The following is a 16,836-nucleotide window of genomic DNA, read 5'->3' as shown; positions in this document are numbered from 1 at the left end:
CTTGTGGGAAATGCTTGGAGAGTCTTGCTGCCTTGTTTATCCTCCTTTGGATGTTTTTTTGGCTCTAAAATTCTCTGCCTCTTTCTGTCCTCAGCCTTTGAAGGGTGAGTTCTTTCTAGCATATAAAATTTCAGTTAATCATCGGCTGGGCTGCCCGTGATTGCTTAAAAGTGTGCACGTACATTTTGTTCTAATGCAGTTATCTCTTGCTCAGATTTTGCAAGTTTAAATTTGAGGTCGCTGATCTGTCTGTTGGCATCCCCTAAAGGTTGAAAGAGAAGGAAAATTTGTTAAGCTCTTGGGGCTTTTAAAATGTTAAAACAATAGTTACTGGGAACCAAGCCCTTAACCTTGTAATCTTGCCTGTTGTGGCCCCACAACTGAGGAGGCGCTCTCACCTCGCAGGGAGCGCACCTTAGAGCAAAGAAGACAAAGAAATGGTGGGGGAAGGGGGAGGAGGCAGAGAGACGGGGCATGCTTTTATCCCTTTAAGCCTCTTTCTAGTTTTGTTGTTGCTGTTGTTCAGCCGCTAAGTCACGTCCGACTTTGCAACCTCGTGGACTGCAGCCCTCCATTCTTCCCTGTCCTTCAGTATCTCCTGGAGTTTGCTCAGGCTCATGTCTATTGAGTCAGTGATGCTATCTAACCACCTCACCCTCTGTCATCCCCTTTTCCTCCTGGCCTCAATCTTTCCCAGCACCTCGGTCTTTTCCAAAGAGTCAGCTCTTCACTGATATATTCACAGTATCAGGCATGCATTATTTTGTAACTCTGGGTGAAAAATTATCTTTAAGGTTGAAATTCCTCTTGAGTTCAGGAGATTTTTCCATAAATAGTTTTAGTGTTTATCTAAACTAAGCATGCGTGCTTAGTCACGTCTGACTCTTTGCAACACTTTGGACTTTAGCCCGCCAGGCTCCTCTGTCCATGGGGTTTCCCAGGCAAGAATACTGGAGCAGATTGCCATTTCCTACTCAGTTTACTGGCATGGAAAAATACCTTCTGACTTCCCCCATACAGTCAGCAGATCCGAAGACTGTATCCAGCAGAGCAAATGTGGTTTCTAGCAGCAAGTCATCTGGTGGTACCCTGGTGCTCATTCTGGGGCACCTGTTCTGTTTCCTAGGCTCAGACAGAAACATGCTTGTCCTGCCCACTGCTCTTCCTTGTCCTAGCCCACAAAGAAACAGCTTTCTGCTTCTGTACTCAAGGGCTTCTGGGAGGACATGGGGGAACACTGGCCACTCCTTGCCATGATAGTTTTCTCCGCCTGCACCAGTACAATAAAAACCGCACACAGCTAAGGGATTCCTTCTACATGAGGATTGACATTTACTCTGTAGATCCATCACGTGCACGTCCGTCCCATTTTGTAAGACACCATCTTCCGGGTGCAGAGTGTCTAATCTGATATTCTTCTGTCTCTCTTCCAGCTGCCCCTTGAGTTTCTTAATCTGAAAATATCCACCAATAAAGTATATTAATTTCTCTATTTTAAATGAGACTAGAGCCTATCAGAAAGGAAGGAGCATGTCAAGTCAAACCCCATGCCCCACAAGTACAATCTGATGTTGTCCTGCCATCATTTCGTGATTCTCTAAGGTGAAGGGTTACATAAAGAAGGAGAGAAATACAGTAAAATGTTACAACCCACTGGGAAGATGGGGAGTGTCTCTCTTTTGATTTGTTTGTCAAGAAACAAACCCAAATAATACATAAATGAAAAACCTTCCACCAGTGAGCACTCTTCTTTGAGAGTAATAGTATAATGGATGAAAATGAGACTATATTCACAGTATCAGGCATGCATTATTTTGTAACTCTGGGTGAAAAATTATCTCTAAGGTTGAAATACCTCTTGAGTTCAGAAGATTTTTCCATAAAATGGTTTTAGTGTTTATCTATGTATGCATGTGCACTCAGTCATGTCCGACTCTTTTCGACATTTTGGACTATAGCCCACCAGGCTCCTCTGTCCATGGGACTTCCCAGGCAAGAATACTGGAGCAGATTGCCATTTCCTACTCCAGGGGATCTTCCCAATCCAGGGATCGAACCTGCATCTCCTGCTTTGGCAGGCAGATTCTTTATCAGCTGAGCCACCAGGGAAGCCCAAGTATTAATCTACAAGTTCGTAAATCTGTATACAATTCTGTTTGCTTTATTCACTAAAAAGACAGCTATGCCACCAGGAACCTTCCAGGCACAGAAGCACTGTCCCCAACAGAACCCCATCAGGTTGCAGGTTTGCCTGCAACCTTCAAGGGGTTGACCTCTACATGGCTTTCTTCCCTCTGAGAGACACCTAGAGTAGTTGGGATTGCAATTAACAGCCATGTGTGTGTGTGTTGTGTGTGGAATTTTCTGTTGTGCAATGGGGAGTCTCCCAGCCCTGGTCCTGTTAGCCTCCAATCTCTGTGGACTTTTTGGAAGTCCTCCCCACCGCCACTGACAGGGGCAGAACAGAACATTGATACAGACCATCGGTGCACACTGCTTTGAAAGCAAGTACAGAATTACCACGGACACAGGTTTACAGAAGATCACAGACACTTCAAGAGAGTCCTCTCACCACATTTAGTGGTTTACCCAATTTTGAGAGAAATCTTCAAAACTTGAAAAAAGTGAGGCAGATACCGTTGATTAGGCTTACGAGGGAAAAATGAGAAGAGTCGATTTTCCTTAGAAAGTGATTGTGGAATAATTTCTTAATAATACTACCTTGCATATGAAAAAGGGCTTCCCTGGTAGCTCAGCTGTCAAAGAATCTGCCTGGAATGTGGGAGACCTGGTTTTGATCCCTGGGTTGGAAAGATTCCCCTGGAGAAGGGAAAGGCTACCCACTCCAGTATTCTGGCCTGGAGAATCTCATGGACTGTATAGTCCATGGGGCCACAAAGAGTTGGACATGACTGAGTGACTTTCACTATCCCACTATGAAAAAGACCAAGGCATACTACTGTGTAGGATTTCTTGAGGCAGAAGAGATCAAGGTAGGTAAACAGCAGTGAAAATAACTTGGATCAGCTATAAGCAGGAAATACCTGCCGGAGAGGGGTGCTGATCACTGAGAGATTACAAAACTGACCTGAAAAGATTTTTGAATATGGGACCTTAATTCCCCAACCCGGGATTGATAGTGCACCCCCTGCATTGGAAGGTGGATTCTTAACCACTGGACCACCAGGGAAGCCTCAGAACTGACCTTTATGAGCAGGTAGAAGAGGAAGGGTGTTGGAATGTTTCAGAAACACCCTTGCCTCTCAATGTTTATTCAAGGTCTTCTACCCAAATCTCTTATTTAATCAGGAATTCATGTAAAGTGTGCCAAATTCAGAACATGGCCTTGAATCTTTGGGACACATGTCCCATAAGTCTAGTATGACTTCTGATGTCTTACTTGGATAAAAACATTAAGAATACTGGCTGGCTTGATAATTATTTTCAGGCATGATGTATCAGGGGTTTCCTGATGAAGCAAGAAGCTAGAGTGGGAAGGATCCCGGTTTTAGGTGCCCCATTCCAGAACTCAAAAAGTAATTAAAAAAAAAGATTGTTACCTGTTCCAATAAGCATTCCCGTTCGTCAACAAGCTTTTTCAACCTAATATCTAAAGAAATCAGAAAGATAACAGGTTTAGGAGACTCAGTGAATGCCCCTTTCAGCAGGTGGCTAAACCGCAGAATGAGCACTGGGGTTAGTGAAACTGATGATGAGGGTATTACGCACGTACCACAGTGAATGAGGCCACAGACAGGATGGGGAGGAATTCAGCCAAGGGAGGGCTGAGCCGCGTCAACCTCCCACACATGCTTGTCTCGTAGGGCAGTATCCGGCTGCATGCAAGCAGGCTAATCTTCTACTTTGGGTTAGCATGCAAGAGCTCTAAGGCCAAACCACACTGCAACACAAGATCTCACAGGCTTCACGGTTTAACATCATTAGCAAGGTATTACAAACACACCGAGAATCATGACCAGATATAACCAGTATTTTCATCAGCCTTGACTTTCCGAGTTTCTACCCCAGACGTGTGTATCTTCTTCATTTCTCTCAAAGACGCACCCACATCAGAGTTGTTTATGGCCCCTAAGTGTGCTGATAACACACCGGCTAACCCACTTGTAAGGCGCTGCTCTTCTTTTGCGGGTGGACGAAGTCACAGCTCAGGTTTCCGCCATTCCTCCCCCCAGACACAGAAGTCTGCATGTACGTAAGCACCCAGAGTTGGAGCAAGCTCCAGGAGACGGTGGAGGACAGGGAAACCTGGCGTGCTGCAATCCGTGGGGTCGCGAAGTCGGACACGACTGAGCAACTGAGCTGAACTGAAGCACCCAGAAATCTCCCCAATGTCTCTGTGAAGGGGCATCGAGGAATACAGTCTCCAGAGTACAGAGGGGGCAACGAAGACTGGGGCGGGTTTCAGGGGCAGCACCCTACACCAGTTTTTCCAGGCAAAATCAGGACGAGCTGATGATGGATGCCAGTGTGTGACGTGGTGCGCCCCGGCGACTCGCACCGCCGCCCACGAAGCCCCAGGGGAGGCACTGCCGCCTCACTGCCCCTCTACCGATGAGGACCCCAGCCCAACAGCTTTCCTGAGGCCCCCCGACCACTGCGCTCACTGTTTGCCTAAACCCGGCTGTCTGAGTCAGACCGCCTCCTGGCCTGAGGCTCCTCTTCCCGAGGGGCAGTGCACTCACACTGCCCAGATTGGATTAGATGTGTGAAACGGAAATAATTCATAAAAACACACCTTTGTTTTCATTTTTGAAAAGTCATCTATCCTCATTCTAATCCAAATTATATGCTTTCTCAATTCTCTTCCCAACATCCTAAGTTGCTATTTTGAAAGGCATAACAACCAAATAAATGAAAGCAGAAAATGTTGCGTGTAAGATACATTTATCATCCTTCTGAGTTCTGTTTTAATTGACATACAAATTGCTTCTGACAGATCTTTTGTCCTTTCCATAAATGCACCCAACACTGAAACAAAAATTTAAAAAAATTAAAAACCTGGCTCTCGTATGCAATATCACTTTTCACTTCATCCTGTATATACTCCTATATACAATAACACAGGCGTAAGAAACACTGAATATAACAGAAAGGGATTTGAGGTTCATGGGTCCATTTACAATTTTATTATTATTTTTTCTATTAGAAGTTTTCAAATAGCAAGTAAAAACTGTTAAAAATGTAATAATATTGCTAGCAATAAAAAAAACAAGGGTAATGTGACCTTTAGTCTTACAGTGGAAACATGAAAAATAAAGAGAAATGTGAGAAATTTTAAAGCAGAATTGGAGAAGATTAAAACTAGATAGTTTAAGGAAACTGGAGAAGAGAAAGAAGCAAAATTGCCTGATATAAAGAAAATGAGCACTGTAGTCAAAGAAAGACAAACTGTGTGTTATCACATACATGGGATCTGAAGAATAAAACAAATGAATTTAACAAGAGGGAAACAGACTCACAGGTGGTTATCACTGGGGAAAGGGAAGGGAAAGGAGCAAGATGGAGAAGATGAACAGGTACGAAATACCAGGTATAAAAAGGCTAAAGGATATACTGTATAGGTCAGGAAATAAAGTGTAACCTATAAAAATACTGAACTATGTTTTCATATATGTTATACATGTGGAACTAACATAGTATTGTAACTCAACTACACTTCAATAAAAAAAAAAAAATGAGTACCACTTTTTTACAGCTTTAAAAATCAACAAGTCTAACTTGTCAAGTGAATAGTGAGGCCTGACTGGTAATCACTGTGATACTCAGCAAGAGTGTCGCAAACCTATGCTCACTAAACAATCCTACTCATCACTGGTCTGTGACACCCAAAGGATGAGCATTTAAGAAAACTAAGTCACAAAGTCTCAGACTGAGTTTTCCTTTATATTAGGAAGTTAAAAGCAATTGGAAATTAAAGTTATTTTAGTAACAGTGTCAACAGTTTACCTTTTAAAAAAATCTGGTTTTTATATTGGGTTGGCCAAAAAGTTCGCTTGGGGTTTTCCATAAGATTGAATGGAAAAATGCAAACGAGATTTTTGGCCCACTCACCCGATATATTAAATCCCAACACACTCTCTGGTGTGAACTTTAGAGGCCTGTGAAACAGGGAACAAAGTGGCAGACCATGCATGCAGTCCGGGCGGCAGCAAGCAAGCACCAGGCCCCCAGCCCTGCCCTGGGGGCCCCGAGTGCTGTGACTCCGTCTGTCCCGGCTGCAGCACGGTCGACCACCAGCAACAACCACGCCTCTCTTTACTGCTTTACTTGGATCTAATCCTCATCGCCACTCTAAAAGGCAGGTTCTAACCCCAATTTCAGACAGTACAGTGAGGCACAGAAAAGGTAAATAGCTTACTTATAATGATACACACTCAGAAGAATAATTTTCATCCTTAGGTTAATTTCTCCCATCCTTAAGCCTCCTCGCCCCCCTGCAGAGAAAAGTGATCTCCCCCCATATTTGCGAAGATAATGATCATAAGACAGGTCTCGAGAAGTCCACTGTGTGTGGTCCTCTCTGCTTCCTTCTTGCACTGACTTAGTTTGATCTTAATCCATGTGGTCAGTTTCCATCTTGCCCAGGCCTAGCCTCCCACGCTAGGATCACCCCTCCTTCCTAAAACAGGGAGAACTGGGACAGGACAGGCTGCTGAAGGCGATTCTTTTTTTCTCCTGCTTATGGGGCCAAAGAGGTCTGTACAGATTCCTCGCACCAGCCGCTGTTTCAGTTCAGTTGAACAGCTGAAGCCTTTCATGTCTTGAAAAATACGCACGTCTTTGAAGTAAGAGGGGCAGAAAGGGTGAAAGGGGTTTTTCTCCTGATAGTTTTCCCTATGTAAGACCATCACACGGAATAAGTACATATTCCGAATGTAGCACACTCACAAACACCCCTTCCTTTCCTTTTGGATCCAACACTTGGAATGAGTCTTACTGCTGTGTCCTCGTTTCGATGGTCATGCTGGCATGTTGCACAAAGGGGACGCCTAGGAAAGGGATCTATTAACAGAAAACAGGAACCCTAAACTGTCTAAACTCCCAGAAGCAGCATTCCAGGCTCACAGTGACAGTGGAAATTTAAATGCTCAGGTCATTAGGTTTTCCTTTAACTAGAAATACTCAATGTTACAGAAAGTAATTCTTAAACATTCTTTTCAAAAATTTTACTGCTTCCCAACCTGTGTATGTGATAAAATAGCCTATAATTCAAAATTCTCAGTACCTTTCTCTATCTTTTAAAATAAACTCATAATTATACTTATTTATACTTTGAAAGGAAGATTAACATTTTACACATAGCCACTATGTTCTGGTTTGAGGCTGAAAAATATCCCCGCTTTTTGATTTAAAGAATCAGTGATCCATGTTTTTCTCTGTCCTTATTATAGTGAAACCTCAGCAGTCCAGGTTACTCTGGGGATGTGTTTGGCAGGTAACCTTTTGATTCTTTTTTGAGTCTGATTCATTTGACATTGCGATCTTTCCCAAACTGCCTTATATATTAGGTTGGGCAAAAAGTTCATTCGGGTTTTTCCATAAGATGGTATAGAAAAACTCAAGTGAACTTTTTGGCCAATTCATGACTCCCACACCTTCCAACACCAAATACACCAGAGGCAACCATTTCTTGGTAATTCAGGGGCCTTCACCTGCACATTAATTACTGGGTGAAGTAATATCATCTCGTCCTCGGAGCAGAGTCACTGATGTTCATAATGAAGGCTCTTAGATGATCAAGAATCGTTTGACCCTTTAGAATCCTTGTCTTCTCTTTTGCTCCCCTTTGCAATTCTCAGCTCCTGCTCCCCCTAGAGGCTGGTCCTATGTGCTTGCTCCCAGCGCCTTCTATATAGGAGGTGACCTACATGTTCATTGATTAAATGCAGGAGTGAACAGCTGAGACTGCTGAGGGATGGGAAGTGTATTGCAAGGCCCTTAAATGTGCTGTTGAATAACATGAGAAACAGAGGAAAGACTTTAAAAGGTTTTTATGAGCTCATCATGGAGTTCGGCTCTTGAATCACTTCCCCAGAGGCCTTGAAAGGTAGGAAGGAGGGCTGCTTCAGAGTGTATTCCAGTCCGAGCAGAGCTTTGCTAAAGTTAGAGACACCGACTTGCAAGTCTGTGGAGGCCCTTGGACCTGATGGTCTAGCAGGCCTCCTGGTTTCCTATGCACGTGGCGTAAGTGGATAGAACTGGTCAGTCCCATTGTCCCCTGCTTTAGGACGGGATGCAGAAACAGTGTTTATTTGAAGTTCCCATCATCCTCTTTGAAACAGTCCAAATGTCGGCACCTGGAAGCATGCGAAAGCACGGGATGGAGCCGCTTCTCAACTGAGCCCTTCGTCAGAGCCACAGGTCACAGGAGAGTCCCTGAGGAAAAGGCCTCGCTCAAGGGCGGCCCCACACTGGCCCCAGGGTGGGTGCCGGGAGCGGAGCTGTTCACCGTCGGCAAAGGCCATGAAGCAGGAGCTCTCTCTGGAACCCCGACTGGGGATCAGCAGCCCAGAAGCAGACAAAAGTAGATTAAAGACAGCATTATGCAGCCACAACCAGAATTCAAGTCGCACGAGAGTGAAATCACAGGTGTGTAAAATTATAAAACGTCTTTATTTCAACGACATAGTAACACTTCCGTTTGCCTCAAGTTTTGTTGAGGCTTTGGGTCTTTTTTGCACTCAATTACACCTTGTAACAATAATATGAAGTCATGTGATCTCATAAAGTGTCAACAGCATTCATACTGTACATCCCCTGGTAATATTTTACAATGATTTTTATTTAACTTTACAATTATTTTAAAATGTTTCTTCATATAGAAAATATATATTTTGTTTAGGAGGATCGAAACAACAAATTTTCACTAAGAATATACTGAAAACCAACAAATGAAAATATTTATACCAAAATAACCAAAAGTGATTCAACTATTAAAAATATCCTGTTAGACTCTACTCAGCAGTTTGCACAAGGGTCCTTTTGTGTTGCTCTACTGAATAATGATTAGACAAATACAAAGAGAACTAATTTTAAGGTTAAAAAAATAAATTTCAGAAATGATTCTCCCTGCCCAAATCCTGCAGTAGGAAATGCAATTACAACATATATCTCTTTCAGAACAAAAAAAGTCTTTGCATAAAATAACTTTGGTACATAATTGGCACAAAGTCAAAATCTCCTACAAAATAAATTCAGGTATCCTCAAGAATGAGATGGAAAAGTATTGGTCTGAGATAAGATACTTTTACGAGGTAAAGGCAAGTAAGCTATTTGCTATCCCTCATGTGATAAATTATTGTCCTAAGGTGCAAATCTCATGACTCAGTGACCTATACACTGCTTTGCTGTTTATGTCTTTTTAAATAAAATACCATACAGGTTATATTATACATATGAAAATCAAACATGAACGCACATATGTTTAAATGAGACCACTTAAATTATAATGTGGAAATCTCAGGATACTATTTGGTCCTTTCAGTTAGATGCTGATACATTTGGTCAAGAATATGCACATTCAAATCAGCTTAAGGCAAAAGCTAAATGTTTGGATTTTGATTTTAAGCAGAAACAAAACAGTATACATCGCTGCCTGATACTTTTGGAATGCTCCCCATGAGAACTTACTCTGATAACAGAAGAGTCCTTCCCATCAGGGTGATAACTTTAATGATGAAACAGAAATCTACAGGTAACAGTCTATGTAGCTTGAAGGAGTACATAACCTGGTGGTCGACTGTCCTTCGGGGCATCTGTACTGATCTAGAACATTCTCTGAGTCTCTCCCAGCGGACTTGCTGTGCAGCCCTGGGCGCTCCCCAGGACCCTGCCCCAACCTACGACATGGTGCAGTCCTCTTTGCTTCTGCCCTTCCCGGTCCCACCTGTCTTCTCTTCCTTGCTTTCTGAATTAAAGTCCCCCGCCTCATCTGTTGCTGCCAGGCCATCGTTTTCTAGATGCGCACTGTCTGAAAACTCTCTGCCTGTCTGATCTAGACTTTCTGACATCACATGCCCTTCTGTGCCTTCTGTTTGGGAGGCATGGTTAGTGTCCTTTGCAGGACTTCCATCTTCGAGCAGGGCACAGCTGGGCACCTCTATATTTTCTGGACCTGGAGGACCACTGGGAGCCCTGCCATCTTCCTCAGCCTCATCTTTTACAGCACCTTCGTCTAATTCTTTATTACTGGTGCCTGACGACTGAATCAAATTATCTTCAAAATCCAATGTGTCTCCATCAGCCTTAGTGTTTACAGCAGCATCGTCTTGGTTAAGTTTTCCATCCAATTCAATTTCAGGATTTTCTGGACCATCACTATTTTCACTGCCCTCTGCTACACTGTTCTGTTTTGGGGTTTTACTAACCTCGTTTTGGGCATCTACAACCGGTTTTTCATTAGTGACTTTTCCCTGCTCTTCTTTCACTTCACTTAAATCTGGGTTCTGAAATGTTAACTCTCTCTGAACATCTTTGATCTCTGCGGGTGCCAGTGATTTTTTCTTCTTGTTTTTCTTTTTCTTGCTCTTCGTCTTCTTTTGCGACAAATCCAATGCCTCTCCCTGTTGGTCATTCTCCTCATTGGGGTCTTTCGCATCCAGGGGTTCACTTTCAGCATCTTCCACCCTTGGGTCCGTCACCTCCTGAGGACTGCTTTCGGCTTCGGGAGAACGAGGGCTGGTTTGGCCCCCTAGCTCAGTTGGCTTCACCTCCCTTGAGTTCCTTCCTTCATCCTCCTCCCCCTCGTTCTCCCCACCTGCCTCTGTGCTCTGAGCTGGGGCCTCCCTGGGCTCAGCTACCTCCTGGCTAGCGAGTTCCTCCTCTACATCCTGCCCTGCGCTGGGGTCTGGCCCCTCCAGGGCATCTACCAGGCATGTTTCATGGTGACTCCCTGGGTCCTCACTACCACTTAGAGGACCTGAGGCTGTGCTGCCCCCCTGCTCCCCCAGCCCCGTGAGCCCTGCCTCTGGCTCAGCCTTTGTGGGGCTCCCACTCTGCTTGCTAGGGTCTGCACTGCTCTCCCGTTCAGCCTCAGAGATCTGCGGAGGAGCAGACTCCTGACATGGTTTTGTGCTCATCTCTCCCAAGTTGGTCTTCAAATCTTCCTGTTTTCCTTTTTCCTGTTCTTCAGCACATTCTTCCCTTTGATTTTCGATATCCAAAGCATTACCACTGCCCCGCCCAATCCCAGGATCTGGGATTTCACCAACTAGTTCACTGTTTATGACCTCACTTGACTCAACCTGCTGGGTGTCTGCAGGGAAGGAAACAGAATTTTCTAGAATTTGGCTTTGAACCTGTTCCTCATTCTCGGATCTGACTAAAGTTCCTGGGGCGGGGGCACTGTCTTCAGAGGTTTTCTGGTCCTCGGCATTGTCACCAGGATGTAACACCTCTGTGTCCACACAGTTCTCTCCCGGGTCCTCTTTGTGCTGTCTTTGCTCAGAGTTCTGCAAGATTTCTCTTTTCCCCTCATGCTCCACCATTTCATTTTTCACCTCCACTTCATTGGCTCTTCCTAAAAGACCATTGAGAAAATTGAAGGGACCCCATGATGTGGTTGACCATACAACACAAATTACAGTGTAAACACATGTTCTCTTTCCCAGCCAACCCCGATCCTAGAGAGAGAGAGCGCCATCAGAGAAGCACGCGGACAGAAGCCTCTGCCAGTTCCGTGCGGCAAAGCGGCCATCGCGTGAGCAAACGCTGGGTCAGCGGAGGCCACTGCCGCCACGCTGGTGCCATGTGGGGTGCACGGGCTCTCAGAGGGGAACTTTTAACAAACAAGGAAGAGCTCCGGATCAGACAGCCCAGCCGTCCAAGACAAGGGGTTTCAGAATGACTCAAGTTTCGTGGTCCCCGTTCTCATTTCTGGATGCACGAGGGAGCCACGCCTACTCTTCCAGCTGTCAAACTGCATGCACGTCACCCGGCTCTAAGAGCAGTCTTCAGATGACTTTTAAAGGAAACACTCAGTTCATCTGGAGAAACTCAGCCTCGAGGTCCATCTCAAGGAAGCCACTTTGGAAACCGCTCATGGAGGTAAAAAGAACTCCAGCCTCCGTCCCTAATCCCTGTCTTCCTGGGGAAGCAGACTGTGCCCTTTACACCCCTGTTCCGTCCCAGAGGGACGAGGGGCGGCCAAAGCAGGAGGCCAATGCCTCCGATCAAGAGATACTTCATCAAACATAAACCATTCATCGATTAAAGGCTTATGAATGAAAGAGTCTGTTACTGCTTTGAAATGAAGCATTGCATTTTGGGTTCTCAACACAAACAACACCCCAGTGTTGGAGCTGCCATGTCACTGAAAATCACAGCTTGGTGACTTAGGACCAGCAGTTTCCAGGGAAAATGGACAGACAAGCAGGATTCCATTTACAGTCACCTTTGCTTCATCCCTTAAAAATCTCTGGTATTGTGCCTGTTTTACATTAATTAAATATTACACATAGAAATGAAAAATAAACATACGTATTGGGAAGCTCCCACAATTCTTTACTATATACGATCCAAAAATATGTGCATACACAAAATGCATGTTTCTAGTTCTTTAAGTGTGTGTTACACAGCAGTTATCAAGGATTTATAAAATGTATAAGAGCAGCAGGGTGAATCCTAGCTGCTCAGGTAGGAACATAAAGAGAGGATGGACAGTCATCATTTACTTTCTTTCAGTAACTTCAACACGATGAAAAGAGCTGTGGCTCTTGAATAGCCATCAGATAATGAAGCACGTTCTGGAAAGGCAGACCTGGGAAGCTGGGCCTACAGCTTTCTCCACTTCCATGGAGAACCTTCCAAATGGAAATGAAAGCCATGGTCCCTGACCTTGTCCCAGCCTTGCTGTGAAAAGCCGAAACGCAACTGATCACCGGTTGCAAGGGAGGCTTTATTTGCCAGCTACAATTTTAGGCTGTCCATCAGATGCTGACCAAAGCCCAGTATTATGACAAATATTAACTGGTGAATCTGCTCAGGTATCTGCAAATTGTATAACATATTCCTACTATCTATTGGGTTCCTCAATTTATACTCTCTCAGAAGCAAAAACATGACATACAAGGGAACATCACCTCTGCCAAATGGGCAGACACAGTCAGACTCTTGTTTGTAAGGAAAGCTGTCCACACCAACCACACTCACACCCCAGGGCTCCCTGTCCATCTCCCCACCACCCAGGGCTCCCTGTCCGTCTACCGTCCACAGGCACCTCAGGCTCTCAGAACGTTTAACGGTGCACAGACTCACAGCACCAGCTTGCACATACGGTCGGCTAACTCACTGTACAGCCGCTGCTATTCTGCTCTTTTGACAATTCTGTAACAGAGTAAGTCACAATGCCATATTTGGCACATAACTGAGGAAAACCCTAATAGAAATGTCAACACTGTCACTGAATTTTGAGATTATTTTCCGTGTATTCACAGTCTCACTGGTAGCTTTGAGAAGCAAAAGAAACATATTCTTAAGCCTTTGGTGGTGAGAAATGAACAGAAGTACACGCCAGACAACACACGTGGGTGGTGGCACCGTGTGGTGAGGAAGTTCCCATGAAGTGACAGAACGCAGGGCATGCCGGGTGATGGTTAATCGATCAGTGATGACCACGTCAGCTCTACCAATGCATGGAGGTGGCCCAGTGCTAACTGGAAGATGGGAGGGTCAAAGGAAAGCACGAACTTACCGAGGGTCCCGTCCCCTGTCGCCTGGAGGGCATTCAGCTCTTCCTTCGTCATTTTTGTGGAAGTTTGCAAGGCAATGCTGTTCAGAGTGTCTGGCATCTCTCCATTGGTAGCTATTTCTGAATTTAGTATTATTCCATGTTTCTGGGAATAAAAACAGGCTCATCGTAATACTTACTAAGTGATACAGAGTTAAGCTTTATTTTATAAATAGTAATTGCAAGAAACCTCACTTTTCCCTAAGCAGAGGAAAACTCTACAGAGATAGAGAATTGCTAGGCTCCACCCCTGCAAATATTCTATCAACACACACAGATCTGGGAAGTCTTCCTCCAAGGGCCCTTCTTTCTTACATGTTCCCATCCATGTCTTAATGGACTGGTGACAAAATGCTTTCATCCGGCATTCCTTTTTAACTTCAGGCGGCCAGAAAGTGGGACATGAAGCACATCGCCATAAAAGGGTCTTTATCTCTAAAACTCCGGTTGTGTTCTTTAAAAGGAGACACAGAGGTAAAGAAAGAAAATGTACGTGTTCTGACTGAAAGGAAGGGTGAAAGTCGCCTGGAATGTCTGTTGTATTCCAAAGAAATACAGTTTGTGCTCACTTGATAGCTTCCCTCGTGGCTCAGCTGGTAAAGAGTCTGCCTGCAGTGTGGGAGGCCTGGGTTGGATCCCCGGGTTGGGAAGATCCCCTGGAGGAGGGAAAGGCTACCCACTCCAGTATTCTGGCCTGGAGAATCCCCTGGACTGTTCATGGGGTCGCAAAGAGTAGGACACGACTGAGTGCCTTTCACACTTTCTTTCACAAAGCAAAGCACTTTAAACTCAGCTGCACTTCACAGTGCCAGGATACCCGCTTCACCCCGAACCACCCCCTCCCTCCCGCCCTCCTGCCGTCTACAGCACTTTCTCTTCTGCTTTGGAGGAATTCCCCAACCCTCCATGTGTACTCACACCCTGGTGAGGAGGAGCTCTGTGACTCTGAGCTCTGACCCTGCTGGCTTACTGTTCTGACCTTGACCTTTCATTGTAAGTAGCTGACATTGATGTTTCTGTTGGCGATGCAGGAGCCAGTCCGTGGCCACAACCCCTAGACTCAACACCTCCTCCTATGGTGCCGAGAGTCCACCCAGAGCTCTGACCCCCGCTGCTGCCGGCTTGTTTATTTCACTCAGCGTCCAGCTGGCAGCAGAAGACCCCTAGACGTGGCCCAGACAGGACACAGGACTTCCTACAGTCCATGAGATCTCCCAGTCTGACCAGTGACACCTATACACTGTCCAGCTAGAAAGGTCCTTACAGTCCAGCCTTGATATATAAATACTTATATGAAGCAAAGATCTATTCTAACTTGGAGTAATGTCCTGGAGAATTTACTAACGAGTTTGAGAAAACATTTAGACAGTTTATCAAAACAAATTCTTGGAAATCAGAATTGCCTTCAAGATCAGATATGCTTGTAAACACCTACAGGCAATGGGCATGCCCCCACAGGATGTACAGACTTTACTTGTCTCTCTGGGGTCAGTCAACCCACGCTTTGATTTTACTAATGGAACAAAAATCAACGTCATGAAGTTAATGAACACCACTACCCACGCACACTCGTCCTTGAGGATCCTGGAGCCGCTGCTGCTGCCTGCTGTTTTTTTTAAACCGTACTTGGGCTTCGTACCTTTAATTCCTCTCTCAGCACGACTACTTCTTCTCTAAGATCGTCTCGTTCACTCCTCACGGAATCAAAGAACTCTTTCTGTCTCTCTAACGCCTGAGTGTGTAGCAGAGCAGAGAGACAGAAGATAGGCACAGGTGAGCAGATGACCTCAGAAGCAGGACTAGGAAGGAGGCTTCTATGAATACTAAGGGAAACGCTGACATCGGCAAGGCATTCAACAGACTACACTTAAAGACACAAACGCAGCGCAAGTGTGAAGCTTTTCATGTAGTTTATGCCAGCCAAGAAATGTCGCTGTGCGTGCTCCCTGAAGGACATCAGTATTTTGAAGGATGCTCTCTTTTTCACGTCCTGTCCTGGCTCACTCTGTGGTTTCACAGCATCGTCAGAGAAGTAACAGAAGCACTGCACCCATTTCAGTGAGGGGTAAACGGAGATATGCTTATGAACCCCCAGTGACAACTGTTTTATTTAATAGCAATCTGACTATTTTTGTAAGTTGATTCTCGGTGTCTGTTGTCACAGGTAAGCATAGAGTGGTCCTGAAGCAAGCACAGCGCACACACAGACATGCACACAAAATCCTCGGTAAGTGTCGGTGAGTGCGTCAGAGTCAAAGCAAGGCGCAGCCTCACAATGTAAAGGCGCCGAGCCTTGCTCCAACCTCTAGAGGTGGCCGTGAGTTGCTGTGGTCTGGAAGCTGTCTGGCATCACAGGGCAGAGCCGTTCCTTAGCTAAGTGGGCTCCTCTCTGCCCACCCAGCACTCCTAAAAGCAGGTGGACTGCCTCTCTCCTTGGGGAGGGAGACGCTGACACCTCCCTGGGGAGACCCGAGGGGGGGCTTCGAGGGGCACTGCCCCTGCCACCTTGCAGCTTCCTCAAAGCCCTCTGAGAAGGAGCCCGGGCGGCAGGGCGTTCCAAGAGGTCTGAGCCCACGTGGACCCGCCAGGTGCACGTCCTCGCCCCCCTGATCTCTGTGGGCCTGGCCGCTCACAGGCAGGCCAGGGCCCAGCAGTGCCGACAAAGTGGGAGCCCCCCTGGCTGGAAGTCAATTTCCAGTCTGGGGTTAATGTCCATTTGGGTGAATTCATGCAGTCTCTCTTTTATTCATTTCGTGTCACGTGGCGGGGCGGGGGGGGAGGCGCATGCAAACTCACACAAGCCTTTTTGGCAAACCAAAGAATCTGAAAGCGCTTAATTTGCTAGGCAGACTGCCCACTTGCGCAGATGTCAAAGGCTTGGGAGTCCTACCCCTATTTTTTTGTCTTTCCACTCTATTGTTTCCTGAAGATCAGAAATCTCCCTGATATAACTCGCCTGTTTCTGCTGTAGCTGTCGGATTTCCTGAAGAATAGGGACAGATAGAAAGAAAGCAGACACGGGGTTAGATAGGAAGGCATTCTGCAGTGTGGACAGCCCCGGAGCCAGCAAGTGCCCCGGAGATCCCAGC

At 45.6% G+C, this 16,836-nt stretch overlaps 1 protein-coding gene across 37 annotated transcripts in view; it reads right to left on the bottom strand.

The window, feature by feature from the left end:
* The window catches only part of LRRFIP1 (LRR binding FLII interacting protein 1), a 160,985-nt gene that overhangs the window by 4,062 nt on the left and 140,087 nt on the right, over nucleotides 1–16,836 (bottom strand). For 26 of the 37 annotated variants that reach the window (XM_065917036.1, XM_065917049.1, XM_065917047.1 and 23 more), the window contains 4 exons: nucleotides 16,638–16,730; nucleotides 15,387–15,479; nucleotides 13,712–13,853; nucleotides 8,616–11,539 (listed from right to left, as the gene is read on the bottom strand). In XM_065917036.1, coding sequence (XP_065773108.1) covers nucleotides 9,861–11,539; nucleotides 13,712–13,853; nucleotides 15,387–15,479; nucleotides 16,638–16,730 — 2,007 coding nt within the window. In that variant the 3' untranslated portion in view covers nucleotides 8,616–9,860. Of the gene's footprint in view, nucleotides 1–182; nucleotides 263–1,336; nucleotides 1,455–3,560; nucleotides 3,611–8,615; nucleotides 11,540–13,711; nucleotides 13,854–15,386; nucleotides 15,480–16,637; nucleotides 16,731–16,836 lie in introns of those variants that run through there. The other 11 variants (XM_065917080.1, XM_065917133.1, XM_065917135.1 and 8 more) reach the window with 4 other exon arrangements.

Source organism: Muntiacus reevesi, chromosome 1 (genome assembly GCF_963930625.1).
Source record: "Muntiacus reevesi chromosome 1, mMunRee1.1, whole genome shotgun sequence".
Classification (NCBI taxonomy): domain Eukaryota; kingdom Metazoa; phylum Chordata; class Mammalia; order Artiodactyla; family Cervidae; genus Muntiacus; species Muntiacus reevesi.
The sequence above is the reverse complement of the archived record's forward strand: the minus strand, read 5'-3'. Positions and strand labels throughout refer to the sequence as shown.